The sequence below is a fragment of the Colletotrichum lupini genome, chromosome 3, assembly GCF_023278565.1.
Source record: "Colletotrichum lupini chromosome 3, complete sequence".
Classification (NCBI taxonomy): Eukaryota; Fungi; Ascomycota; class Sordariomycetes; order Glomerellales; family Glomerellaceae; genus Colletotrichum; species Colletotrichum lupini.
The window spans coordinates 2236299-2263265 of NC_064676.1; the positions used below are offsets into that span (position 1 = coordinate 2236299).

At 53.2% G+C, this 26967-nt stretch overlaps 10 protein-coding genes across 10 annotated transcripts; 5 read left to right on the forward strand and 5 right to left on the reverse strand.

The window, feature by feature from the left end:
* Nucleotides 1-461: 461 nt before the first annotated feature.
* CLUP02_05403 (uncharacterized protein) lies at nucleotides 462-1104 on the forward strand (the record flags this gene model as incomplete). Its single annotated transcript, XM_049284410.1, has 2 exons — nucleotides 462-515; nucleotides 583-1104. 2 exons carry the CDS (start codon nucleotides 462-464, stop codon nucleotides 1102-1104), a joined length of 576 nt encoding a protein of 191 aa, XP_049141553.1.
* Nucleotides 1105-1247: 143 nt separating this feature from the next.
* On the forward strand, nucleotides 1248-1658 carry CLUP02_05404 (uncharacterized protein; the record flags this gene model as incomplete). Its single annotated transcript, XM_049284411.1, has 1 exon — nucleotides 1248-1658. One exon carries the CDS (start codon nucleotides 1248-1250, stop codon nucleotides 1656-1658), a length of 411 nt encoding a protein of 136 aa, XP_049141554.1.
* A 654-nt stretch (nucleotides 1659-2312) lies between these two features.
* On the reverse strand, nucleotides 2313-11302 carry CLUP02_05405 (uncharacterized protein; the record flags this gene model as incomplete). The annotated part of the gene is made up of 35 exons (XM_049284412.1): nucleotides 2313-2346; nucleotides 2410-2522; nucleotides 2580-2715; nucleotides 2864-3000; nucleotides 3056-3203; nucleotides 3338-3409; nucleotides 3458-3562; nucleotides 3635-3750; nucleotides 3833-3866; nucleotides 3941-4083; nucleotides 4143-4318; nucleotides 4373-4393; nucleotides 4463-4603; nucleotides 4636-4884; nucleotides 4954-5228; nucleotides 5481-5613; nucleotides 5667-5807; nucleotides 5862-6143; nucleotides 6198-6647; nucleotides 6706-6868; nucleotides 6930-7089; nucleotides 7137-7208; nucleotides 7268-7338; nucleotides 7435-7725; nucleotides 7906-8003; nucleotides 8092-8273; nucleotides 8356-8411; nucleotides 8462-8511; nucleotides 8552-8598; nucleotides 8643-8713; nucleotides 8771-8894; nucleotides 8930-10580; nucleotides 10638-10797; nucleotides 10880-10905; nucleotides 11134-11302. The coding sequence occupies 35 exons, from the start codon at nucleotides 11300-11302 to the stop codon at nucleotides 2313-2315; spliced, it is 6297 nt and encodes a 2098-aa protein (XP_049141555.1).
* Nucleotides 11303-11849: 547 nt separating this feature from the next.
* CLUP02_05406 (uncharacterized protein) lies at nucleotides 11850-13028 on the forward strand (the record flags this gene model as incomplete). The annotated part of the gene is made up of 1 exon (XM_049284413.1): nucleotides 11850-13028. One exon carries the CDS (start codon nucleotides 11850-11852, stop codon nucleotides 13026-13028), a length of 1179 nt encoding a protein of 392 aa, XP_049141556.1.
* Nucleotides 13029-13715: 687 nt separating this feature from the next.
* On the reverse strand, nucleotides 13716-14425 carry CLUP02_05407 (uncharacterized protein; the record flags this gene model as incomplete). The annotated part of the gene is made up of 3 exons (XM_049284414.1): nucleotides 13716-14186; nucleotides 14248-14331; nucleotides 14393-14425. 3 exons carry the CDS (start codon nucleotides 14423-14425, stop codon nucleotides 13716-13718), a joined length of 588 nt encoding a protein of 195 aa, XP_049141557.1.
* A 1638-nt stretch (nucleotides 14426-16063) lies between these two features.
* On the forward strand, nucleotides 16064-19130 carry CLUP02_05408 (HpcH/HpaI aldolase/citrate lyase family protein; the record flags this gene model as incomplete). The annotated part of the gene is made up of 8 exons (XM_049284415.1): nucleotides 16064-16312; nucleotides 16371-16451; nucleotides 16525-16788; nucleotides 17897-18149; nucleotides 18245-18337; nucleotides 18395-18420; nucleotides 18512-18779; nucleotides 18865-19130. The coding sequence occupies 8 exons, from the start codon at nucleotides 16064-16066 to the stop codon at nucleotides 19128-19130; spliced, it is 1500 nt and encodes a 499-aa protein (XP_049141558.1).
* Nucleotides 19131-19307: 177 nt separating this feature from the next.
* CLUP02_05409 (glutaredoxin-like domain-containing protein) lies at nucleotides 19308-20397 on the reverse strand (the record flags this gene model as incomplete). The annotated part of the gene is made up of 5 exons (XM_049284416.1): nucleotides 19308-19436; nucleotides 19487-19498; nucleotides 19576-19793; nucleotides 19885-20081; nucleotides 20111-20397. 5 exons carry the CDS (start codon nucleotides 20395-20397, stop codon nucleotides 19308-19310), a joined length of 843 nt encoding a protein of 280 aa, XP_049141559.1.
* Nucleotides 20398-20899: 502 nt separating this feature from the next.
* CLUP02_05410 (CORD and CS domain-containing protein) lies at nucleotides 20900-22103 on the forward strand (the record flags this gene model as incomplete). Its single annotated transcript, XM_049284417.1, has 2 exons — nucleotides 20900-21005; nucleotides 21244-22103. 2 exons carry the CDS (start codon nucleotides 20900-20902, stop codon nucleotides 22101-22103), a joined length of 966 nt encoding a protein of 321 aa, XP_049141560.1.
* A 2566-nt stretch (nucleotides 22104-24669) lies between these two features.
* CLUP02_05411 (uncharacterized protein) lies at nucleotides 24670-26102 on the reverse strand (the record flags this gene model as incomplete). Its single annotated transcript, XM_049284418.1, has 6 exons — nucleotides 24670-24836; nucleotides 24914-24967; nucleotides 25042-25298; nucleotides 25357-25533; nucleotides 25593-25865; nucleotides 25939-26102. The coding sequence occupies 6 exons, from the start codon at nucleotides 26100-26102 to the stop codon at nucleotides 24670-24672; spliced, it is 1092 nt and encodes a 363-aa protein (XP_049141561.1).
* A 488-nt stretch (nucleotides 26103-26590) lies between these two features.
* Nucleotides 26591-26881, reverse strand: CLUP02_05412 (uncharacterized protein; the record flags this gene model as incomplete). Its single annotated transcript, XM_049284419.1, has 1 exon — nucleotides 26591-26881. The coding sequence occupies one exon, from the start codon at nucleotides 26879-26881 to the stop codon at nucleotides 26591-26593; it is 291 nt and encodes a 96-aa protein (XP_049141562.1).
* Nucleotides 26882-26967: the final 86 nt, after the last annotated feature.

Here is a 26967-nt window from a genome sequence, read left to right on the forward strand (position 1 = left end):
CAAGTGAGCTCATATGAGCTGCCCTTTCTCTACCATCACGAATATATCACCGTACTGTGCTTTGCGCACTGATCAGGGGCCTTGGAGGCGCACGCGGTGTTAGGCTGGAGTTTAGCCTAAGACATCCGTTCGGCTTCGCTGGCCTTTTCTTCGTCACTTTGTCCTGGGCAGGACGTAAAAAGGCCTTGGGGTTGCATCATGGCAACGAATGGACGACATAGAGAGGCAAATACAGCCCATGTATTGAGGTTACGTTTATGATACTCGTTATGGAGTCACATGTGGTATGTCCCGAAAACTATAGCTCTAGCAAGACAGCTCCCCGACTAACCCACTTTAGCAACGATCTCTAGACTTGCGACGTTCCCAAGGCTGGGCAACCAAGACGTACGACACCATCTCCTTTCTTCAGCAATTAGACTTCGACATACTCTACCTAATTCTGATGACCCGCCACGATAATGACATGTTTGTCTGAGACTTTGGCATTCTTGGTTCTTTTCTTTTGCCAAATGGTATGGATAGTAAGTATTTTGCACCGTACTTGTCCTGCCTTGATCGTACCGCTAACCTGAGCTACAGGACATTGGATCGAAAAAGGACGGCGCCCTGATCATGATTTGTCCTGGGCAGGACTTTAAAAGGCCCCGATTCTCTACGTTGAGGATCGGCACGGATGGGTTTGCAGCTGCAGTTCGGGAATTATGTCTGTCTCCCTCTGCGAATAGGAAAGGTTATCCTGGCAACCCAATTACGCCATTTGGCGCACGAAAATGTCCAGATTATCCTCAGATCCACGGATCACCAGATCATGAGCGTTGGACAGGTGGGCGGCTCCGGCCCCCGCCCCCGAAGATGGCCGATGTGGCCCCGGTCTCCGGACCGGCTTCCAGGCCCGCCGAAGGCAGCCTGGTTGAAACGACGATCGAGATCGACAGCAATGTCAGTATTTCTTGTCACAATCGCCCTCTGGGCATATACTGTGTTAAAATTCGCATTATGCGGAAATATCGAGATGTAGCACGTACTCGCGTACTGTGTTTGGTGCTCTTCAGCTGCGAAGCTCAAGAGCCCGACCCACCGTTGCAGCTTGTGGGCGACTGATGGAAAAGATTGAGCAACACAACCGCTGTCGGAATCCTGACAGACGGGGGTACGCAGGCTGTTATATATTTAAACAGTCTGCCTATCCAGTGCCTACAGACGGGGTCCTTTCTGAAGGAGATAAGCGCGATAGTAAGAGCGACATGCCGAGATCGTCACATCAACTCTCACGATTTCTCGCGGCAGAGGCTACTTTGCTCCGGAGCCAGCATCTCGGACTAGGCCGAGGAGGATCTACCCCACGATACACGCCACCACCCATCCGGGTGCCGATACGTGGGGACAACGTTTGTATTGGGGGCCCGAAAGGGCTCATGAGTTTGGGCTGGTCGCGTCTCTCTGATGTGGTCACATCTGTGGCCATGGAGAAAAGCTCGCGTCTCGATCAACAGTTTTGGGGTTCTACGGTGGGACCATGCGACAAGGGGAAGCAACAGGTGGGGTATTCTGGCTTCAAGCCATGGGAATGCAAGCCTGGCACTTGTTCCCGACTTTCGAGGTTGGTTAAAACTTTGACGACATTGGGGGACAGCGGGTGGAGGATTACTGTTTAGAGTGGGATGACTTTTGATTTCCTAGGATATAGTCCTGGCAGTCGTAATTCAGATCCGACATTTGTCCCCAACCACGTTCCCACTTGACTTTCCTTTTTGTGTTTTGCAACACGTTGACGGCAATGAGCCACATCCAGCTTTGGCGTGTTATGGTCTTCCTAGCGTCGACGGATTCTGCGGCAACGGACAAACTGGGTTAGAAGTGAAAACTTTTGGTTACTGGAGTACGTGGTCAATGAAATGTAGATCGACCATTTCTTCTGGAAGAAACACACCGCTGATCGAAATGTAAAACCCACCACCTTTACTCTCGGAGTAGAAACAAGTTGATCATCTACGAGCTTGTTGACGAAGGGCTGTATGCATATCATATAACACAGTCTACAACAGATGGTTGAAACTCGCCGCCATGTTGAAGTCTTCCACAATGCACGCGTGGGAGGATAATGTGTTAGTCACAATCATCATGAAGGATATTTAGGCCCAGTCAATAGAGATTAGAATTCCATATTCTGTACGGCAAAACGTGACAGGCTAATGTGCCGTGTGACTTTACAAAACTGAGTACCTCAAAGGGCTTCTCGTCTGTCCCAAAACGCCAAACCCACTCAATCTTACAAACTCCCTTATCGCCATGCTCTTGTCACAAAGATCCTATTTCGGGGGGCTAGCAGGGCCACGAGTCCAGCTGCAAAGGCGCATTAGTATGGGGTGTATAATGTAAGCATTGGGATAAACCTACTTATGCCACATTTGCCCGATGAATCCCGGCGCCGGCTTTGAATCTGTCATTGATTGTCTACGGGCTGCGTTGCCGTCGTGGCGCTTTTGGTCCATGAGACCTTGGAAGAGAGTTCCGGAGCTCTAAGTTTACACGTGTGAGCAGCGTGGCGTGCAAAGTTGGATTCAAGGGGTTCTTACACGTCTGCGGCCGGTAGGGGAGACGGGAATATCGACGTTCTTGCTTGAGTCCATGATGACGGTTGGTGTTGATGTGTGTGTGACTTGGTATCTATTCGACAGTGGCTTGTGATTGTAGTTGTCAAGGCGTTTGTAGCTGTGATGCAATGAACGATCTCGAGGATATGAGGGGAAGAAGAGGAGGTATATAAGCAATCCGGCGTCACAGCTGGGTCGAAGCACCCACCACCTAGCTCGAGCTTCGACTTGCCATAGGGCATACGTTCAAGGTAGGTAGCTCGAACAAGGGCCCATGGTGATCCTGTACCACCCACACCCTGAGAATGACTTCACCAATGAGACCACCGCCCACTCCCCTGACACAAGGGATGCGGGAAAGCTTGTCGATGGGCCGGTCAGAACGATGACGGTGTTTACTCGTCTGTCACCATCACACGCTAGAAGGACTAACGCTACTTGGCTACGTGGGGAGCTACCATGTTAGTGTAAGGGGACTCGGGAACGGGGAACCCGCTCGAGGGAAAGGGTGCAGCGTCGAATACCAGTGTAGATACTCTGTAGAGTGCTTTGGCTTTGTTAAGCGACGACGTAACGGCACAAGGTCGAGCGCTGGCGCTCTCCTCCCTCCATCATTTTTGCTGTGGTCTGCCGTCTACTAACCAACGGGAAGTGCGTAATAGTCGATGGACAAGCAAGACATAGACCCCTAACTGCCCCTCGCTCTCGTTACCCCGCGCAGGTACATGGTCTGATCACACTGAACCTGGCACGATTGATAGCTTGCGATGCGATGCAATGGCTCCCAGCTGGAGACAAGATGCTGGATTAGTCTGACATCATGAGCCAGTCAGATGTCGTCGATCCTGAGAAAATGGCACGGTCTATCCTCTTTGAGCATTGAGTTTCCCGCTTCCCGAAGCATCTTGGATTTAGCAAGGGAGACCCCATGGTTGGAACGGATGACAATCGAGTGCCAGGCTTCGCTATGAAACCCATAGAAACATCTGAGGGGGAGCTCGCTTCTTCTCTGCGGTGGGTATTGCTACGTTTGCTACGCTAGGCATGACTGCGGCGTTCTCCATGCAAGCCCTCGCGAATCATGAGCTCGACACGTGATGTTATGCCCAAACCGGTACGAGATCTGCGTCCTGGTGCACATGTCATAGTAGCTCTGACGAAATGATTGCAGTGGATAGGTAAGCAGCCATACAGACAAGAGAGAAAGGGGCAGAAAGGGATCATCGCCATTGGACATTCAAGCTGCGCCCAGTCTGGTGTGCTGCTTCTCTGCCACAACGATCATGTCGGTAGGTAGGTACGACATTGGGGACGTATGTACGGATCATCGTTCGTTGGCTCACGCTCCCGCCCACTCTCTCCACCGCGGAAGGCAACGATCGGCGGGGGAGGAGTAAAAGTGTGGGGAAGTCCGCCGAACGGCAACTCTGCCGGCGCGCCGCCCAGCAGCAGCCATCATGCGTCTAGACCGATGCAGCCTGCCATCCTGCGTCAGGGTCCTGCTGTTCTCATCGGGGCCCTCGTTTCGGAGGCACTCAACAACACGCGCAGCCAACCGTTCTTGTGATACCTATCACCGTGGGTTGGGCTGGACTTGTGGTGGCTAAGAAAGAATGTCCACGCTTTTTTGAGCAGCTTTGTTCGCCGCCGACGTTGCAAACCGCATTCGGACAAGGTAGGATTCGGAAGACTCTTCCACCGTCTCATCCTAGGAGACCAGCCTGATCAGACAATCAGCAGACAGATGGATCGAGAAAGTCGTTCGAGTCAAGAACAGGAAGCCTCGATCACCGCGTCTCAATGGATGATGCCAGAGGATCCGCCGCGTCCCGCTGTTCTAGATTTCAGATAGAGCAGAGATTGACCCGATAGACGCGGCGGCGTGGGGTTCGCGTCAGGCATCGTCTGGTCATCTTTTGGCCCCGATTCTTGGGATTTCTTGGAAACGGCTAGGCCGTCAGGACCTTGCAGACTCGAGGCTTGCAGGAACCGGGAGAGCCAGAGGGCTGGAGCAGAAGCAACAGCGGCAATGCCGTACCCTTGCCCGGCGTGCCACCCTGCTCCTCTGAAAGCAAACGCCCGCCGCTGGCTGTGCGAGTGAGTGGCTTGACGTCAGGGAGCTCAAAGGTAAAAAACGAAGCTAGATGATGGTCAAAGCTGAAAGATAGCGAATTCGGTTTATCGGTCGCAGAGGAGGCTTCGATGGATGATGTAGGTGTGTGGGGAAGGGGAGACGGAGAGATCGGGTACCCACTACCTCCCTTGCAGCCCCTCAATATGCGCTTATCTCAGATAGCCCGATAGGGTGGCTGGCTATTCGATTATCGAAGAGTATGCATCCATTGCAACGACCAACGACGGTTCATCTCAACTTCTGCCCGTCCATCCCTTCGTTCGCAAATCATTGCCATATGCAAACCAAACTGTGTTGATCGGCGAATTACATGGCTTTGGTACTCGATGGAAAAGACACAACTCGAAGGCAATATTGCCCAATTCAACACGCCTCTTCTTCGTGTACTGGACACAACGTCGGTTTGAGCTGATCTGCTAGGCATAATCGTACCGAATGATCGGCTGTTATCGATTCTTGCTCGGCTGGTCGGTACTATCCACTCATAAAGAGTATCACTGTGAGAGACGATAAGTTTTAAGGATCGACAGTTTTTATTGTGTTGTCCTGGGGGACATGTAGAAGAGAAGCTAGGTTGGTAAAAAATGATTAAAGACAAGAGTTAGGGTTAAAAGGAGCCGCTAGGACTCGCCAGATGCCCGCAACAAAGTTCAAAGTCCCCGGTTGATGTTGAATGATCACCGCTAAATCCCTCGCGTTCCAGTCCTTTCCTCTCAAAGTCTTCGGAATCTTTTTGGTATCATGCAGACCGCATGCTGGAAGTTGTGGGTGGAGTGATTGTGGAAAAAGTGCTTTGCGAGAAGCCCGGTCGACAAGCCGACGGGGCGTTGTCAATTATGCCGAAACTCGTCATGGGTGTGCAGTTCCGTGGCTGCAGAGTACCTGCCCGAATGAGTTACCGGCCTGCGACGATTCTCGAATTTAAGCACGGCCACCGAGGAGGCCGCCGCCGAGGCCACCGAGAAGACCACCGAGGAGGGGTCCGAAAAGGCCGGTGATGAGGCTGAGGACGCCGCCAAGGCCGCCGAGGCCGGAGGTAAGACCACCGAGGTCGGGGAGACCGCCAGCGGGAACGCCTAATTTGAAGAATCAGTAACTGTTCGAAGGTGAATGGCATAGACAGTACTCACCAGGAAGGGAAGGAAGACCGGTGCCAGAGACGAGAGGGGCAATCTGGGCCTGGATGGTGGCAATGATGGCCTGGATCTGCTGGAGCTGGGCCAAGCTGAGGCCGGCGGGGAGGCCGGAGCCAATGGCCGTGGCGTTGGCGACCTGGGCCTGAAGGGCACCGATCAAAGCGGTGAGCTGCTCGGCGCTGACAGCACCGGTGGGGATGGCGGGAACGGAGACACCGGGGATGGTGGGGATGGCAGGAAGGCCGGGAATCGCACCGGCACCGGGAACACCCTGGCCTTTTGGATTTGTCAGTTGAAACGGTTCGATCTACGAGCTCTTAATTCACTTACGGATGTTGCCAACAACGCTGAGGACACTGGCCAAGAGGCCGGTGAGGATGGCAACAACGTTGCTCGGGCTGATGGGGAGGTTAGAGAGACCAGGAAGACCCAGACCCGCCAGGGCGCCCAAGCCGGGAAGGGTGGCAAGGTCGATGCCACCAAGCTGGCGAGCCTCGAGCTCGACATTGCGCTTGGCGATGGCGTTGGCGTTGTCAACGTTGGCAATGGCAACGGGGTTGGCGGCGACGAAGGCCAGGAGGGTGGTGAGGACGACAGCGGACTTCATTTTGATGGTTGGGGTTTCCGAAGAAAAGGGGGATTGGTTTGAAGAAGAAGTGGTAGTGAGTGATCCGAAGACTTGAGAGTTGAGAGAGTTGAAGCGGCTGACTATCCTGTAGTGAAGGCGTGGTGTGATGATGAGAGAAGAGATATTGCGATTTGGACGGCGGACGACGAGGCCTTTTATAATGAAATTAGGCTATCGACGAACTGAGGGATCATGGTGAGCTGTCTCTACATTGTCGTCGTCGGCGTTGTCGTCGATGAGCAGTCAGTCTGCCTTCCGTCTTCGTCGGCTTTGCCCTCGACTGGCCCACATCAGTGCCAAGGTCGCAAGGAATCCTCAACGTGTGGTTCACGTTGATCCCCTGCTGAGCGTGACAGTTTCGTGAAGTTCCCGGCTACATTTCCCGCAGAGGCCCATCACAGAGGTTTCGCTTCGGAACCTGACACCGAGCCAACCATGAAGAGGGACCCTTGGGCGGGCACGAAAGGCCAGGCTCCTTGGCTCCTAGGGCCAAGGCGGTCTAGGGAGGGCGGGAAGTCTGAGGCCAAGCGCCTTTGACAGCTTCCTCCCGTCAAAGTCGACCAATCGCTGACCGTCGCTCCAGCCTGCGCGCTACTAGATCCGTCCTGTCATGTCTCTGATGGATAACTCAAACGTGAGACATATCCACCGGTGGGAGGATCGTGGCATCTTTCCTCCTTGCTTCCTCATTGGTGCCTTTCATCTGCGAACAGCTTGCGGGAATGAGTCCCACGGGGGTTCACAATTTCCGCCCAGACCCGATCTCCGTCACGGAAAGGCGCGAATCCCCATATCCACCCATATCCTCCGATGAGACACGAAAAGAATATCTCGGCCGAAGGCCTAGTGACGTTTGCGGGGGGGAGTTGTCGTGATCAGAGTCAGCTCATTCTTCGCCCGCCGTTGCTCCCGCCGCCGATCACCGGTAGGAACACATACCACACTACCTCTCGGATGATATGATGTTACGGCGTGGCTCTTCAATATCCGGCAGCGTCGAAGGAAAGTTGCCCCCTCCCGAAACGATCCACAGGAGATGATCAATGGAGCCCGCTTGCCAGGATATCCTCTCGAGAAGATGGCTTTCGAGCCTCTTGCTGCAATTGTCTCTCCGCCTGTCCTTTGCTGCAACTTCTGCTTTCGTCGGCGGGACACATAGGTGGATGCAATCGTGATGATTGTCGGAGAAATTCTTACGTAGGAGGTTGTGAGGTGAGAAAAACAATAAGTCTATTTTGTCTCAGCCTCCCAAAGCCTCTTAGCCTCAACTTGCCTCCTTTCCCGCTCTCCCTAACGGGAGCTTGCATTCCCGCCCAACCCCGTTTTAGCCGCCTAGACATAAGCGCCTAGAGCCGAAGTAAACTTGAGAACTGACAGCTTGTCTAGGGCAAGATTTTGAAAAGGTCTCACCAACAAGTCTGTCGAATCACGCTCCAGGCTTCCGCCATCTGACATGCTCAAGAATTCATCCTTGGCAAGAGGCGGTCGCGGGCCGACACGACACATTTCTCACTCTGACCAAGTCAAGTTGTGAATGGTAACTCCTTCCGCCTCTCACGCCATAGCTCGCCATCTTAGATGCGAGACATTGAGAACCGTCTTGGGCCGCAATAGGTAGTCGTGGGGCTGTGTCGGTTGGCTTGACTTGCCTGAGGTATTTCTCGAGCATATGTCGAATTCGCTCTTTGGAGGAGGGCTCCGCCTTTGTTGGCACCAAGCCATAACCAGCCCGGATAATAAAATGAGGGACATGAAGTACGGGTCGGGCATCTAGGAGGCTGAATCAACCTTCCGTATCGGTCTATTGCAAGCCACATCAGAATCCTGCCAAGATTTTGAGACGAATGGCTGTTCCCTCACTTGCCTTTCACTCCAAATTCAACATTCAGCACCTCTTTGCGTGAAGAAGGGGTATTCTGAGAGGAATGAAGGCTGAACTTGCACGTCATCTTAGGACGTCACTGACAAAGGGAGTCTCCCACATTCTGAGGACATTCAAAAAGAAGAGACATCTTGCTCATACGTAGGTGGAGGTGGTAATCTCAACCCAACTTACCGCCAGGAAACATGTCTGGCTTGACAGCTGTAACGTCACCCCGGTTGCTGTCACACGGCTGTCAACTTAGAGACGACTAAAAGGAGGCCACCAAGCGGATGTTGCATATCCATATTCATCTATTCTTGCCGCAATAACCGACAAATAATGTCTTTCGCCCTCCTTCACAGTAACCATTATCCAAATTAAGCAAAGGCTACTACTCTAGACAGATGGCACTTTGGCGGCCGCCCGCTCGTGAAGCACGCAGTATGATAGTGAATATAGCAAGCAAAGACTCAGCTTCTTCCCTCCAAGGTAGCAAGTGTCTCCTGCCGAGCCTCCCATACCGATATTTTCTCCTCTTCATGCAGCAAGCTGCCGGGTCTCCTTTCAGACCGCCGATCCTCGTTGCCGGCATCCGGGCTGGAAGGGCCCAGAGACATTCCGACGACCTGGCCTGGGGAGCCTTTGACGGGGTTCGTGGGAGAGCGATTGCGAGCGGGGACTGCAGCGAATACAAGCTTCTTCCGACTGCCATCTCCGGGAATCCTTCGCCTGCGGACCATCCCTCCCCCTTCGTGGCGCCGCTGCTCCTGGTCACGCCGGTCTTGGCTGCGTCCCGCATTGCCCAGTCGCGAACCCGCCTTCTCCTTCTCCTCCTCCACCTCCTCTCCAATTTCAAACCTCCGACGCTGCCCGAGCTTGGGATGTTTCTCCCATAATTCCTCGTGTTGCCTCCGCACGTGGGTCCGTTTCTTGTCGCTGTCGCACAGCCTGCGATGAGCGCGGCCATGTGCCTCGTGGTCGTTGTGCGCTACGCGGTGCTGGTCCGTCTCCTCTCGTGCGAAAGGCGGCCCAGCCCCTTCTGAATCTGATGCTCCCGGACGACAAGAGACTCGAGAAATATTCCCTCGGTGTCCGGGATGCGGTCCCACAACTACCGAGACGTCTGGTCGAGGATGGCGTTGGACCAAGTGAAGCCTAGTGAGCACTTGCTCGTCATTCCGGGACGAGGACATCTCATTCCTTGTTTTGATTGTTGAGCAAGAGCGGGGGCTCAATGTGTCGAGCGTACGATTGGTTCGTGAACGACTGGAGAGATCATCTCGATCTCGAGGGGGAGGATGCCGAGCCTTACGTGACTCCCCAGTGTGTCTTGCCGCAGTCACAAACATCTCATCCCTGGCGTCTTCTCTACAAACCTTCGGCTGCTTCTGAGAACCCTTCGCGGTAGTGGGAAACATTGCGAATCTGGCATCATCTACGAGACGCATCAGAGCTTCCATCTCCTCAGCCAAAGGTCTCACCTCGTTGGAATCAGATCTCCTCAGGGAACAAGTCTCGCGATTCAACCTGCACCCAGTCATTGATCTCCTATAGATGGCATGTCGAACAATATCTCGGCGTGCGTCACAGCCCGTCTCGGTGTGACCAGTGTGATGAGATGATTCAGGCGTTCCGCTTTCTCGTACGATCTTGGGCAGCCGGCGAAGGTTCGAAGGGGTCTTTGGCAGGAACCACAGGGCCACATGACCTCTTCTCGGCGTATAGCCAAAGAAGATGTGTGACGACGCGGTGATCCCTTCTCGCAGGGACTGAAGTATTTGCAGGGTGCCATCGATCTTCTGATAGATGACGATCCTCGTTCTCTCGTCGATCCACGCGTCCGTATATCTCCCTGCCTTCTGCCACCATACAGGCGCATGAACGAGACTGCTTCGCCGCGCGGTATCTGTTGACTTGTTCTCCCATACTCTTTTCCATTCATCACCCCATATAGTCAGCTGTTCATGAAGATCCTCGACAGCCCATTTTGCGCCGTTGGGTAACTTATTGGAGATCGCGAAGCGTCGAGGACCTGACGTGGACGCTCTTGGAAGCTGAATTTCCCCTCTCATTCTGTCGTAAGTCACCAGGTCTAGAATCCGGGAATCATGTGCATCGAGTAGCGAATGAGCTTCCATTGTGTGTTGTTGCCCGGGTTGATTACAGGCAAAGTTGTGATAGTGGCTGGATATTTGGCTGGATATTCCGTCATAGACGGGATCTGAATGGCTCTGCTCCATCTATGCTGCTGTTGGAGTTTGCATTGGCCGTGGTGTACCAGCTTCTTGAGAACTATTGCAGTTGCCACTCGATGAGACATGCTGGCATACGAAATGAGGATAAATGCAGCTAGGTTCGATCAAGCGGCTGTGAAGAAATTGGGTGTCCTGAGCTAGAAATACATTTGAATCTGCCTGGGAGGCTGGTATCAAGATGGACTATCATAGGGTGAGAAGGTAGGGGAAAGGGTGACTAGGGATTTCCGTAGGATTTTCGAGAAAGGGCTTAACAGTCTGGAACTTTCTTGGTGTAATCAAAAAAGACAACTGTGTGCCTAACCATGTGAACTATGAAACTATAGAAAGAACGTCGAAAGGACGCGACTGAGAGAACTAAGCTACTGCATTAGGCCTTCTGTTTTCTTGATGATTGGTCTTCTTCACAACTAGGAAAAGGTCTCTTGATCAATGGAAGCGAACATTTAAGGCAGGCTATGTTCAGAACAAAGAACTTTTGTTACACCTAGTCTTGACTACTTAAAGAGGTTCGGTTACATAATCTTAAGAAGTCATTATGTTCAATACCCGACAAGCATGTAAGCATGTAATGTAGTAGTAATGGCGCTTCTTCGTTTCCAAAGTCAGCTGCACGTATTGTGATAAAGGTGGTAAGCTGAATATTTGCCTCGAGCTTGAGACAGGAAGCAAGACTCCGAAGTACCATAATTGTTTGTCGAGGTCGAGTTGAGTCGCTCGATACCTTGGTAGTAGGCAAAGTTGATATGCAAATGACTCACTTGATCAAGTTATGAAGGAAAGTCACAGTCGTATGTAAGACTGCCTATCATAGTCTTCACTTATTACAGCAAGTTCGAATTGTGAATAGATACAGGTGTTCAAAGTCTCTTGTGTGTATTGTGTCAAAAGGCTTGGTTTCTCTTGTTCGAGGCCACGGAAACAAAGGGATTATGCCAAACAACGGCTGTGTGCATTGTCGTGAATGAAGAGAGTTGCAACAAATCTCATGCTTACCCTTTGTCGATGATCTTTGATCGCGAGTAAAGACTATATTGTGACAGAGCTATATAGAAGTATCCTGAACGAGAGAGAAGTCAGAGCCGGAGAAGACAAACCAAAGTAACTAAAATCACTTATATCACAACAATTGACATAACCGAAGACTTTCCCGGAGTAGGCGGACATACTTGAGTCTCCAAAGCCAGCATCACGTCCGCCATTGAAGGCAACTTCATCCAATAGGAGTAGCAGCAATGTGCTTCGCCAAAACGATTTACACATGCCAGCACCAAGAACGAAAACGCGTAACCTGCCGCAAGACATGGCGCCATCGAGCGGGCTGGTGTTTCCGCCCAGTCCTCTCCTTCTTCTTCGGCGACGCCCCCGAAGAGCCTTGTAGCGAGCTCCGCGCCAACGACACCGTCTGGCCCAGCGTCACCTGCCCAGAGTGCCGCACTGCCGAGGAGACCGGGATCGCCACCAAGGGCATGGTCACTAGTACGACCACGACGAACAAGTACCGCGAGAAGCTCACGCCAGCGGCGCTGGCGGCCTCGCGGCGGCGTAAGGAGGAACAGGATAAGAAGGAAGAAAAGATGCGGACAAACTACTGGTCGATCCAGGAGGACTACCGAGAGGGGTTGAGGAAGCGGGAGATGGAAGAAGCTGCTCGACTTCAGGGCGGTGGTGCTTCTCTTGTTGAGGGGAGCGAGAATTATGCTGATAGGCCTCTCCCCGTTCTTCCTACCTTTCCTGCTGCTTCGGTTGGTGACACTCGCGGGGATCCGGGATACCAGGACCCACGACTCCGTTCCAAGAATATGTTCCCTCCGCCACCGCCTCCGCCTCCTCCATCGACGCCCGGGAATAACAAGACTACTAAGAAGAAGCGCAGGAGAATGGAACCGAGACGTCTGCCCACTGTAACCAGTACTGGTAGCCCGATCAGCAAATCATCTCGACGCTCACAAGAGCAAAAGCGACGATGCTCAGAAGACAAATGGAGACAACACCCACAAGAGAAAAAGAGACGGCGGGTGGAAGAGCAAACAAGACAGAACTCAGACGAGCTAACGAGCCAAAGTTCAGAAGAGGGCCCATATGAACGACCGACAAAGGAGAACCGCTACGGCAGAGACACGGCCTCGGGTAGACAGGCCGCCGACGAGGCTATCCGGATCATGAAGGAAGCCGATGGGCCATCACCGGCAAGGCAGTCTATCGCCGTGAGAAGAGGCAGGGAGATGAAGCAACTGGCCAACAGCTATCGAGAGGAGCGGGCCGCTCCGTGGCCCGAGGAGCCGAGTATTCAACGACGTCCCACGCCCCCGCCCTCGCCGGAGCCGGAGAAGGCGGCAAAGAAGAGTGGCAAGCGCAAGGGCGGTTGGAACCCGTTTGGTAACAAGGATCGCCGAGACGATGTGACCCATTAGGGGAGAGGCACCCGCCGCGAGGTTGTTTCTGACGCTCGTTCCGACGTTCAGTCCTTTGTGTGTTGTGACGCCCGCAAGATAGAGAGAGGGAGAGATCACCATTCTTAGGTATACCTTATGATGCAAAGAGACGAGGCAGAGGGGGAAGGATGAAGGAGATTTGGTGAGTGAATGCTTCATGTTTGTTGAACTATGTATGTGTTTTGAGGGGTTTCCTTGTTTAATTGACATGGACAAATAGAGGCTTCTTTCCCTTCCCAAAAATAAGAAGAACACGATAACCGAAAGCAAGCAACGCGCAAAAGGGGTCCGAATAGGAAACTCCTTTCCGACCATAAAGTATTGTAACTCGGCCGGCAACAGATCCAACGATTGACAATCTGTATACGCGTAAGCTCAAATTGGTATATGATGAAAGTACTCCGCCTATGAAGTGATGGCTCCTGCCCGAATGCTCCCACGCCCTGGGGCCTTAATCCTTCAATGTCTCTTCTGTTCGCCCGTGGCCTCCCTGTGATGGCTTCTCAGCCTTCTTAAATTTGCTCATCTCTGTCAGTGTTAGTTAGGTAGGCGGAGTAGTAAGCACTTGGCCAGCGCTTGTAGTCTTTCCGATAGGTGTGTGAGTTTGGTTGAATTTACATCGCAAGACCGGGTAAGTATTTTGTCATCGGCTGGTCTGCAAAGACTTCATTGGGCCTTTCCGTTCTTGGCGTCGCCGTTCGCCTTGGAGGCTCTGAACTTGGCAATCTCCTTCTCGACGGCCTTGTCAACGCGGCCCTTGAGCTCCTGACGGTACCCGAGCTTGAACAGGAACTCAAGCCAAACAAAGAGAGGGGCCAGGAAGACAGCCTGAACCAGGTTGTCCAACAGCGCCGGCGCGCGCCCCTCGAAGGCGCCGTGCCCGATAAACTGGAAGATCCAGCAGGCGATGTGGATGCCGATGGCGGCCTGGTTGGTCAAGGTAGGGTTCTCAACCCTGAAGTGGTTGCCAGCGGCAGTGGCGGCCAAGCAAATGACGGCCAGGAGCGTGCCGGCAACAGGTTCGAGAAGAACATACAGACCACCCCAAGTCAGGGCTGCCAGTGTCCCCAAGTTAAGATCTAGATTAGGGACGGTGAGCCAGCTAGGGAGTGGAATGAGAGTTCCTGTGTTGGTGGCCTGGGGAAGTCTGTATGAGCTCAGATGAAAAGACTCGAGTTACATCTCATTGACTGCTTACAAGGCAAAATCCGGAAAACAAGATGATGGGCACACATGCCATGTGGATGCCGATGTTGACGGTATTATGGTGGTATGCACCATACTGTGAGCTCATTAGCAACCATGCTAACGACGTACTCTGGAAAGTCGGACAGTTCACGAACAAAGGTCAGGTGTTTTTCCAAGTCTAAAGACATGATGGCGGTGAATGAAATGAGATGGTGCTGAGACCTAAGCCAAGGGCGATGTGGTGGACTGAGAGCCGAGGTTTGTTGCAGGATAGATGCACCAAGACGAGGCTGGCTGCAGGGTCGAGGCTCAGCCGCGGGCGGATCGGCAACAGCTGGAGCGTGAGCGGGCCGGACGGATTGGTTGTGGTGCACTTTGGAACGGCCGTATCGATACCAGAAATTAGATTAGTCGCGGATGCACTATGGGCGACTGGGGAGAGAGTTGGTGATGTTGGCGTCGTTGCGAATGATGGAACTTGAGGGAATGCCGTCGTGTTCCGGACAGGGTTGCAATGGTGTTCATATGTGTCCCACCCAAGCACGTCGAGTTACCTTGCCTTCCGCCGAACCTTTGCGGTGCAAGTACCCGTGGGGCCGCTGGGAGCGCGTTTTTGCTCTTCGGTTCGGGGAGTTCGTAGGGATTCCACTAGATTTCCAGCAGTCCTGGAAGCGACAAGGTCCACAATGGCGGCTTCTGACTGGAGATTTTGGGGGGAATGAGTCCACTAAAAATCTCTAAACGTGCATGCACCAAACATACGACTGATTTCCTCCGCCCAATCTAACGTCGTGCATTTGTCGTGTGAGCGCGTCGGAGGCTGGGGAGGCTCTTAACCGACTCTTCTGATTGAGCTTGAAGGACATCCGGATGTCAAAACATGAAGCTGGCCAATTTTACAGTCCTCGTTGGATAAACAGACTGACTCCATGCGTGATCTGTGCCGCAAGCCCAAATTATGACGCCAGCTCCAACTCATTAGGGCTGGGCTCTCACATCCGCGGCCCAAATGGCGCCACTTGTCGCATCCTGCTGGCATCTGACAGTGCACTCTCCAGCATCGCAATCCACGAATGGGATTTGTCGCTCATTTAATCACTATTCAAGTCGCGCCTAAAGTACCTGCCTTCCAAGGCGTCCTGAACATCGCGCTTACCCCGGCTTCGGAGCGACGACCTTTCCGCCACGGGCCTTCCGCGCTAGCGCAGTGTTTTAGCGCAAGCGCGGTAGAACGAAGTGAAAGGTGTGGCTTGAGCTCCTGCCAATCCCACTTTTCCTGCCTGGGGCATGTGTAGGTGTGGCTGCCCGCAGGCCAAAAAATTCAGGAGCCACTTCTTGCCGTAACAAGGCCATCTCAGCCTCGTCAGGTTCATCTCAGGACAACCTCTCCGTTCACTACCCGTCGAGTCACAACGCTGGCGGCGCATCTCCTTCAGCGCACCACAGAGGAGATATTCGTCAACATCCCGATTCCTCGCGCTTCTCCTTTATTCCGTCCTCGTGTATTTTCTTTCTCGGAGGCGTGTCGCGCGTTGCAACCCTCTAGCTTCAGCTTGTTCGCGACTTCTGACCCTACTCACCGGTCTGCATTTGGAAGCCGCGCATCGATTGTTTCACCCCACGCTTCCAGTCGTGTCACTCGATCGCGGATCGATTGAGACCACATCAACACGGGCACTAGAATTATTCGCATATAATACGAAGAGCTTGGGTTAATAACGCGCCGACGCGTTGTTGGAGGCAGGATACGGCCAACATCGCTGACGACGACACGACGACGATCCGCTTCTCGCCTCCGAGCATTCTGCGCCTTGAAAGCCGTCACGATGTTCTTCCTCTACAACATGGAGCGCAGGGTCACCCTGCACCCCTCCTACTTCGGCCGGAACATGCACGAGCTGGTGACGAGCAAGTTGCTGAAGGACGTGGAAGGCACCTGCGCAGGAAGTTACTACATCATTTCCATCATGGATACCTTCGATATTTCCGAGGGTCGCATTCTCCCAGGCAGTGGCCTGGCCGAGTTCACGGTGGGATACCGAGCCGTGGTTTGGCGACCCTTCAAGGGCGAGACGGTAATTGCTATAAATCTGCCTGGCTTTGTCGGGGAAGCGGCTTCTGACATGAACCCAGGTTGATGCTGTGGTCTACTCAGTCAATCACCAGGGCTTTTTCGCCCAGGCGGGGCCTCTGCGGTTATTCGTGTCGGCACATGTAGGTTCTCGCTTCCGCGCTGGCCAGGCAGTACCTTTTCGTCGATAGCTAACCGCTGCTATTTCTTTATCAGCTGATCCCTTCCGAGATCAAGTGGGAACCCAACGCGACACCGCCTCAGTTCACCAACAATGAAGATACCATCATTGAACCAGGAACCCACGTGCGTGTCAAGGTAATTGGTACGCGCACAGAAGTCGGTGAGATGTGGGCGATTGGCAGCATTAAGGAGGACTATCTCGGGTATGTCAATAACTGCGAAGCCTTGATTGGGTCTAACTCACATATCCTCGCAAAAGCTGCCTCCAGGACTAAACGTCACCCACGATGGGGAAGAGTAAGGAGACGGGCCACGAACGACCACGCCCAACGCGACCTATACAGGCTTTGGTCGGCGAGAGGTGGGTATTCGACACTCTACGCGAGTGGATCCTTGGCCGTTTATGGCAACAAGTGTTGCTACCGCGCAGAGCAACCCTTTTGGACAAGGCCCGGACGAAAATATCGAGAGAGTCGTCTTTGGGCCACAAACGAGACATCGCTACGCTGACCAATCTGCATCCGGGAAGTCAAACATAGAGAAAAGTTTGGAGAGAGAGAAAAGAGGGCATACGCATGCCTACATCGTACAGGGCTGGCGCATTTTTTGCGATCCGCAGCGTCAGATCTGGGTTCCTGAAAGTTGTACAATAAGCTGTTGCTTTCCCACATTCAACGAAATAAAAAGAGCAAAGCTACGAGCAAACACAATGTCGCTCGGGTAGGCTTCTGGAGCGGCCATCCTTTGACGGCGAAGAGTTGAAGTCCCGAAAGTCTATATTGTGACCAGATTTGTGTTCTTTGTGAAGTTTCGAAGGTCTCAAGCTTGGACTAATTGCACGCACTTATCTAGGTAGGTACCTACCTTTCTGTGTATACCTTTGGTGACATCAGGTAGCAAGCACCTGACGAGAGCTTGCTGTGGTGAGGTCGCGGGAGCCGGGAATTCGGCTAGCCCCGCCCAAACATACCTCTTCCCCCACGTTTCCTCCCTGGGTAAGGTAGCTCTGATAGACTAATAACCCCCAATAACATCCGACAATTACCCCGCCGCATGAATATCTCCGTCCCGTGGGTCTTTTCTACCCATGGTACGGATACTGTGGTGGGAATGGACCGAGTTCCTGTCCTAGAAACCCGCTTTACCTCCCCCGGCCCGCCTCTATCTGTTATCCGCGTGCATGCGTAGAATGGGGCGCCATGGCCGGCTTTCCCTCCGAAGAAATCAGTAAAGCACCCCCGCACTAGACAGACAGACAGACGCCTACGCGTATCTGACATAAGGCGCGGGTGACACATTGGGTTGGAGGGGTTGGTTCACATCATGAGCCGATTCCGGTGCTTGATCATGTAGTAAACCTATCAGAAAGGAAAGAAACAAAAGATTTGTATCTTACGTCGCACAGGAACTGTTGCTACTTGCAATTCATATAAACACCATCATTATAATTCGTCAATTTACCACTTCACATTCGTGTATACAAACTACAATGTCGGCGATGCAAGCGGCCAACAAGCTCCGGACGGCCTTCACCAAGGGCGCCGGCCCCAGTTTCGGGTTGTGGCAGATGATTCCCGGCGCCAACGTCTCCCGGGTGCTTGCCCGGAGTCCCGGCGTGGATTGGGTCTTGGTCGATTGCGAGCATGGGAACATTGACGGTGAGCTTGATTGAGTTATCAGAGCAGTGTTGATGCTGAACGCTGAATGAGAGGATCAAGATGAGAAGCTGACTTGTTGGTGTCCTACTTCCCAGATGGCGCCATGCACGATGCCGTCCCTGCCATTGCGGCGGCTGGTGTATCTCCCATTGTGAGGTTGCCGGACATGCAGAGCTGGATGGTGAAGCGTAAGGGCACTACCCCTTTCTCGTGTTTGGGGCAAATTAGACTAACCACATATTCAGGTGCTTTGGATTGCGGTGCTCACGGGGTAAGCAGACAAGCCTCATGTGAACAGGGAGAATGTTTCATTTACATGCGGTGTTCGCAAAGAGAAGAAGCTTGGCTGACGTTTGAAAAAGATCCTCGTTCCGCTGCTCCGAACCGCCCAGGAGGCAAAGGACCTGGTGCAGTCGGCCAAGTTCCCGCCGTGGGGACGACGTGGGTTCGGGTCGCCTCTCGCCATGGAGCGCTTCAGCCCGGCGCCCAGCATGACGGAGTACCTGCAGCAGGCCAACGACAGCCTGCTGACGATTGTGCAGATTGAGACCAGGGAGGCTCTCGAGTCCATTGACGAGATCGCGGCGGTGGAGGGTATTGACGCGCTCTTCATTGGCCCCTTTGATCTTGGTCAGTTTATGCCATCCCTTGAGCCATGCACTTTGGGCCGCTTGTTCACTTGAAGTTGGACGATCTTGGCTGACCGGCATCACAGGAAACAACATTGGCCACCCAGTGATTAACGGCGTCATCGAAAAGGAGCTGAGCGATGCTATTGAGCGCATCCTCGAGGCGACGCACAAGGCGGGTAAGAAGGCCGGCATCTTCTGCACGAGCGGCGAACAGTCCAAGTTCTTCGCGGATAAGGGGTTCGACATGATTAGCGTGGCGACGGATTACACGGCATTGCAGTACACAGTCTCGGAGTCATTGAGCATAGCCAGGGGAGGGGCGAAGCCGGCCAAGGGTGGATCGTACTGAGCGATACCGTAGGAGATGCCTAGAGATTCTCGAGAGTAGAAGGGTATCGAATATGGTAGAGGAGTAGGCTGTGCTGTTTGGTTGGTCGAACTCTTGGCTCGCCTGCTGGCTACCTCCTGTGAGCCAAGCAACGCTGCGGCCGCTCTGGATGAGTAAGAAAGACGATCTTCACAGAGTTTACTTTTCTCCCTCTACTTGATCCATCTTGGCTTCGATCTGATCTGGGTCGAATCGATGCATGAGCTTGACAGCTTTGCCCACGAGTTTGACATCCTCCTCAGGGGCCTCGGCTTTGCTAATGTGGATCTGGGGTAAAGGGGCGCACGTCAACGGATTAGAAAGGGTTAAAGGCTCACTTTTGCAGTAAACTTTTGCGAAGGTGGATGTGCATCATCGGATGGCCTCCTTTTCATCCCACGCGGCAAGGAAAGAAGGATGAACTTACCACGGGCACGTCGAAATCGTAAAGGTCCCTCCACTTCTTGTTCTCTGGCTTCGTGATGACGACCTCCGTGTAAGCAAAAGGCCGGCGATCCCAAACGTTGGAGAGTGCCGATTTGGCCCGCACGCACAAGCCGCACTCATCGCGGGAGAAGAGGGTGATCCGACATGGTTGGACCTTTTGAAATAAACGTCGTGTTGGTGCAAACATTTTTATGATTGCTGCAGATCAAATTGCAAGTCTGCTGTGGACGTCTCGCGATTAACTCGAAATCTGACGTTTATCCCACCGTAGTGTGTGGGCACAACATACTCTTGAACCGAGAAAAAGAAGGAGGCTCGAAGGCTGTGAAACAGCCTCGTTCTCGGTCAGCTGGGAAAGGAAGACGAGGGGAGGAGAGAAAGGATAGGAATGTCAAATATGACGACTGGTACCAGGGATCAGGGTAGGTTGGTGTTGGAGTTGAGTGGGAGGGGCGTACAATGTCTGTGGTTGTATTTGAGATATGTCTGTGAGATTCAAAGTGAGATGATGTGACCTGCCAATGTCTGCCAGTTGCGAAGGTGTGGAGAGAAACGCCCGTTGGTTATCGTTTCGAAATAGTCCGATTGATTGAATGGTTGGATCCGCCACGAAGAAAGCAAAATTGCTGCTCGTCCCAGTCCGTCTTGTGATGATGATGAAATGGGCAAAAAAAGGCAAAAGTGTGGGCTGAAGATGTCTGGTCTTTTTTGGGTCGTAAGTTTGAAGTTTCCGACTGAACTTCCACCCCGGCCGAGTTGCAACTCTGAACCTGCAAGGACAAGGCCGGATGTAACCTGTCATTGTCTTCGGTCAATACTTGCCGAATGTGGTCACATTACGGACGTCTTCTTCAGGAAGGCGGTCAGGACTTTGAAGCAATCGCACCCCACCCTTCGTTATCCATCTCCGGCGAATCAGCAGGAAGATTTGGCGGAGCTTGTGCCCAACATGCATAATTTTGAGCCGCTAAATCGCAGTGACGACGACCCCTGGGAAATTCTGGAATCCTGGAGAACATAGCAACCCCTCCATCGACGACAACCACCCACTTCCACTTACGGGGGCCCTTTTCGACAATTTACATCCTGCTAGACCCGCCGCCTCTTTCATCCACACCAATTCTCAAACGTCACCCGTCGTCAATCTTGAATCTTGTTCATCCTTAACAATTTTTTCCCCCTTCCTTCCACTCCAATTCCTTGGAGCATCACTGTGTGTCCAGCAAACTTCGCTTGCATCTCACCTCAGCACGCGAAAACGGTAGCGAAAGCCCAGCAGCATAAGCTCATCCTGCCAGCCCATCATGGCAGAAAAGTGCGTCCACCAGGGCTGCGGCAAGCTCTACTCTGATGCTGAGGAGCCATGTGTCTACCACCCCGGTCCTCCCGTCTTCCATGAAGGCCAGAAAGGTACTCACTCCTAGCCCCCCAATCACCATACAAACTCTACACAAGTGCTACGCCATGCTCCATGGAGAACGCGTCCTTCCCGTTCTTGTCCCGTGCGGATGTCATGGGATTCCCCTTCTTTCGTCCAATTGCACCTCTCCCATCCCCTTGCCACGAGCCCCGTTCAACCGCAATCAATCGCATTGGAAACATTTCACACGAGACACCGCGGCTAACCTCATTCACCGCTACCAAACAGGCTGGAAGTGCTGCAAACCCCGTGTCCTCACCTTTGAGGAGTTTATGGCCATCCCCCCCTGCACAACCGGCAAGCACTCCACAACCGACCTCCCCCCAAAGATCGAGCAGAAGCCCCAAGCGGACCCCGCGGACGCGCCTTCTCTCCTCGATAAGCTCGCATCGGCAGCGGAACCGGCACGCAAGCCCCTCTCCCAAGCCACAGCCGCTCCCTCCCCTCCGCCTCCACCCCCGGAGTCCGAGTCCGACGACGCTTCCCTCGAGATTCCCGACGGGACCACCTGCCGTCGTAAAGCCTGTTCGGCCACCTACCGCAAGGCCTCATCGCGCGATGGCGAATCCTGCGTCCACCACCCCGGTGTCCCCATCTTCCACGAGGGCTCCAAGGGCTACAGCTGCTGCAAGCGCCGTGTTCTCGAGTTTGACCAGTTTATGAAGATCGAAGGTTGCAAGACCAATGGCCGTCACCTGTTCATCGGAAGCGGCAAGAAGAAGAACGCTGCGGCAGCTGGCGGCGAGGAGAAGCTCGACACAGTCCGCACCGACTTCTACCAGACCCCTTCTACTGTCATCGCCTCCTTCTTCCTCAAGAAGATCGTCAAGGATTCGGCCAAGATCGAGTTCAAGTCGCAGTCCATCGCACTTGACCTGCCCACCTCAGACTCGCCGCCCAAGCGCTACACCACCGAGGTACCTCTGTTTGCGCCAATCGATACGGAAAAGTCCACCTTCAAGGTGCTTGGCACAAAACTTGAGGTGAACCTTGCCAAGGCCGGCGGTGAGTCGTGGCCTGTCCTGCGCAGTGATGACCGTCTCACTGGTGAGATATTACAAATCGGCAAGGCGGGGCGCTTGCAATAGTTCAAGACACCACCACAGGTACGGACTTACACTCTCGCGCACTCGCGTTCCCCGGGAGAGCATTCATGCGGGCTATCGGAGTTAGATGGTCACAAACCCCAGGAGAAACGTCAGCCAAAAGAGATGTTGAGATGACGCGAGAGAGAAGCGAATGAGGAAACACGTGTGTGAGACACGGGCGACCTCTAGACGCACAGAAGGGGAAAGAAAAGAAGAGAAAGAAAGATACACCAGATACCTCTAGATGGGTATGTGAGACATTCATGTCCCACCCAAGGATGCGGTAGCTACTGTAATCCAAGAAAAAACCGTAAAACAAGAAGAAAAAGTTCAAGACATGCTCCTTGGCCCTGACCCCCTACTACTCGTAACTTCGAGGTTCCTTTGGCTCTTCTGTTTTTGATGACGCCTCTGACTCTGCTGGAATGCGTGCTATCTATCTGCCATCTGCCTAGCCAGCCCCATTACCGTGCGGCGTGCTCAAAGGTCATGCTCTGAGAGGCCCGGAGGAGGACAAGGCCTTAGGCCTCGGAGGGGGGATCGACTCGAGCCGTGATCTGGTATGTGCCACGGCATGTGACCAAGGGTCTTGGCAGACAAAACGTGATACGCGGCCCCCTCCTCTGTTGACTCGGTGAAGATCCGTGTGAAGTGGTAAAATGAGTAGCGAGCTTCTTCTCTCTTCCAAATGATCAGCCTCGCAAGAGAGCGGCCTCCAACTCCAACCAAACCGACCCCTGAGAGCACGAGCACAAGCACGAGCACGGATCGTTCTGTCCGTCCGTTCAACCCCAAGACAGAATACAGAGAAAAAAAAAATCAGAAACGTTCTCGCCGTGTGTCACCTTGGGCCTTTTTTCCTGCTTGATTACCGTGGTAGACTCGCGCTTCAGGATTTGTTCCAAGAATACTCGGCCTAGAAACCCGTGCGCTTTCCTCTGTGCTCTTGCGACATGGCCGCCCGCGGCGTAAAGTTCACCACTGAACCAAAAGATTGTCCCCCTTTTTTTTTTTTTGTTGAGATGACGGAAGGTGATGATCCGTGGACATATCTCGATGTTCTGTAAGCAGGCCGTGAACATGTCTTGGCATTCGAACCGCTGTCCATTGCGTCTTTTGGCGGTCAGATTTCCTTTCCTTCTTCCTTTCTTCTTCTTCTTCTTCTTCAAAAAAAAAAAAGGGTCCCATGTTGTCTAGCTATTGTTGCACTGCCGCCTTCGTTGTACTTGCCTAGAGGCTAGAGGCTAGAAGACTAGAATGTGCCGCGAAATGCAGTCTTGCCAAGCAGTCGGAAACGCTGCTAACGACTCTGGTTGCGCGCGCGCATGGGGGGTCGGTTCACCAACAATCACCAGAGACATCACTTTACTTAGTCTGGAAGATAAAGTTGGCGATCATCATGACGGGTCCTTCATGTGCCGGTGGACGGTGTGCACCTTACTACTTAGTGGCTGGTGCCAAAGCTTGCCTTGTCACGCTTGTAGTGTACGGATAGTTGTCCGTGTGTGGGATTTGACAATTTGTGTAATGCTCAATTGGCTTATCTGATTTCCGCAATCTACCTAGTACTCTAGCCAAGGCCAAGCTAGCTAGCGTCAACCGCCCCTTACGGAGAGTTTTCTCAACAGCTTTTTTCTTGTGAAAGCAAACCCGAAAGCCAAGATAATAGGGGACGTGAGTACCCCCCTCCGGCAAACCACAAGTGTGTGTGTGTGTGTGCATGTGAGAGAACAACACACACCAAGGCAGTTCCCGGAGTCCCGATGCAGCTCTACCCGCAAACTAATACCGACGCTAGTGACAACACCCCTGGCACGACTGACATATCAGATAATCAGTCAGAACGAAAGGAAAGCCAGGGGGTGGGGAATTTTCAATGACTGAAAAAAAAAATGGAGAAAATAAAAAGTCTTGGCTTGTTGCGGCCTGATGCAATTGTAAAGAAAAACAGATTGATAAACCTTTTCCAACTCCGAGCCTAGCTGCCAGCCAAACTTGCCAGGGATGATGGACGCAGGCACACGAAGCACGGATAGTGGTGCGCGCAGCACACACCGTCCGTATCTAGTGTCGAGTCAACCACCCTCCATAAACTGCATCACCCAAAACGCCAAGCCGGTGATGTGGATACAACAGGCATGAAAACATGTAGATTGGGAATCTGTGAGAAAAAAGAGGAAGAATAGGCAGGGAGGGCAGATCGAGTGCCGCCGCCGCCACATGAAGGTGGGAATTGTTGGAAATCGCAGAACGCATGCTTGGTAAAGAAAAAAAAAACGGAGTCCTCAACGAAGCGGAGTCCGTCACCCCCGCTGGACCGGCGTCCGTTGATGGAAACGCCCTTCCACTGCCGCGTCAGGATCGGCTTCGTGCTCCGCTTGGCTATTGCCACGAACTGGTCCGTTGTGGTAATACGGCCAAGACGGTGAAGTCGGCGCCCGCCCGGTAGTCAGGTGACAGTGGCTTTGCTCTCTAGCGCGGGAAGGGAGGACGTGTGCCAATGTGCCCGCCGGAGCTAGCAATAGACTCTACAGTCGTAGCTCTAGACCAGCCGCCGTGCCGCTCCCTATGTGGCAGGGATCACCCTGATAAGAGGCCGAAAAGGGATAAAGCCAAAATGGATAGGACGCAGGCCAGTGGAGAATAAGGCTTCAGAAGGGCTGTGCCATGACTGTGGGCGGTAACGGGCGTTGTTGGTCATAGTCGTCCAGATATGTGTATGCGTGGTGTAAGCTGGAGAGTGTGGTGTAAGAGTGGTTATGGCGACCCGTTCTGCAGGGACGCAGCTCGTTTGTGCCTGGTGTTATGACGTGGGGTGTAGCCGTAGGCGGCTGATCTGACGGGATCTAGACTTTTGTTTTTGACTTCGCCGCACCAATGCAAGGGTGGAGCCTGCCCGCTGCGGGATGCAACGGAACCGGCGCCCCTCGCCCTCAACCCGTGCTCTTAGTTGCCGGGTTGGGAGAAGGCGCTCTCTCGTCCGTGCCATTGTAAATCAGCTGGAAGCCATCGCGGCGGCAGATAACAATGGGCTTGTCGTTGGAGCAGCGCCCGATGATTTCGCTGTTGTTCGGCAAGTTGTAAGGCACGGCGTCCTTGAAATGGATGATTGGGCCGCCGTCCATCGTGAGCCCGATAATTTCAGCTCCTTGAATGCCATCATCCTCATCAGAAGACTCGGCTTGAATAGTGTTCCTATATCTCGTTTTAGCGCACATGTTTTCATCTTGGCGGGGGGAGGTTGGGTAGCAACCAATTTCCCGGGGTGGAAAGGTGCACGTACACTTGGCTCATGGGGAGCGTTCCGGCGTCGCTCATCTTCCTCTTTCTCGCTGACGCCTTCTTGACTCTTCGGACCATGCATGTGTGGAAGTAGTGGAACAAACCCGCGATGACCAAGACGGGTGTGCCGAGAGCAAGAGCCCATGGACTATAATGATACGTTAGCGAAAACATGAGGCTTGCAAGTATGGCAGGGAGGCTACACACGGGTTCTTGCGTTGTCTCAGCTGGTGGACAAGGGCCAGAATGACTCCGCATACTGCAATGAGAGATCCGACCTGAATCATGGTGAAAGTCGACCAGTACAGCGACATGAGGTCCTCGCCGTCGCAGAACTGCAATGCCATCAAGGTGAAGACCTCCATAATGACCGTCGCTAATGAGACGCAAACGCATCCCAAGTTGAACCAGATGCAATGCTTGATGGCCTTTTTCCTTTTTGCGTCCGTCTCGGGGAGTTCGCTCACAGCGTCCAATGTCCTGAACAGTTGGTCAGTGAGACTGTTTGAGGAAAGATGACCGTGAGACGCAACGGTTTTGCGGGGGAACTCACCGTGTGTAATTCCATGCTGCCAGGAATAGGATGAACAGATTGAAAACGAACAAAAGCCAGTACATGACATCGAACTGCCATCTATCCAAGTGAGATGCGAATCTGGCATAGTGCTCACACCGCACCGGGTCGAAAGGTGTAAAGTCTTCTTCGTTGGCCGACATCGTGACTGTTGTGTGCGTGTTGATCTGGTTGTTGGGTTGTAGAAGATGCTTTCACGTCTTCTTTTGAAAATCGTCTGGTGCTCCGGATGACAGAGCGTTGATGATATTGGCACTTGACAGATGGTGATGCAAGAGGCTCTGCTTCTTTATAGGTAAAGAGGCTCGTTTTGTAAAGTCACCGATCTGCAGGGTTATGATGAGTCGGTGCGGACTTGTCCAGGCTTGCGTGTGCGAACAGGGAGGCGCTTTCAGTCAGGCTCTGATGGCGGGCAGGGGTTGCCGTGGTGCTAAGTCTGCCGAGGGACACCCCGGTGTGTTCGTGCAGTGTGCGGACTATGAGGCGAGGGGTGTATACTGAGATAATCTGTACGGTGGAGGTATAGACCAAAGCTCCTATGGCTTGTCAAGCAGAAATGTGAGATTAGCTCAGATTGAGATGGCAGAATGGCTCGTCACTGCCCAGGGGACTACTGCAGTTCTGCAGTCACCTAGAGGCCGTTCGCGCCACTCGGCCTTAGACCAATGTGTGGATCCAAGGCCAAGTTCAAACTCATCTTGTCACCAATGATGCACCGATGCTGAGTCGAGAGAGGAGGGAGGCCAGGAATAGTGCTTGAAACAAGACGATAGTGACAGCGTCGTCGACATGGCTGGTGGTGATCCGCATGTGGATGGCGATGCTGTCTGGGCGATGTCTGGGCAGTCTCTTGGCAAGATGCGCGGGATAGGACGTAGATTGCCGATCTGTAGGCGGGCCCTTGGTGACGGCGCATGTGCATTTGGATTGGTCGGCCGCCGCATTATTCTCCGGACTAGGGGGGGCTTAGCAACGACGTCCAGACTTTGCAACTCTGTTGCACAGATA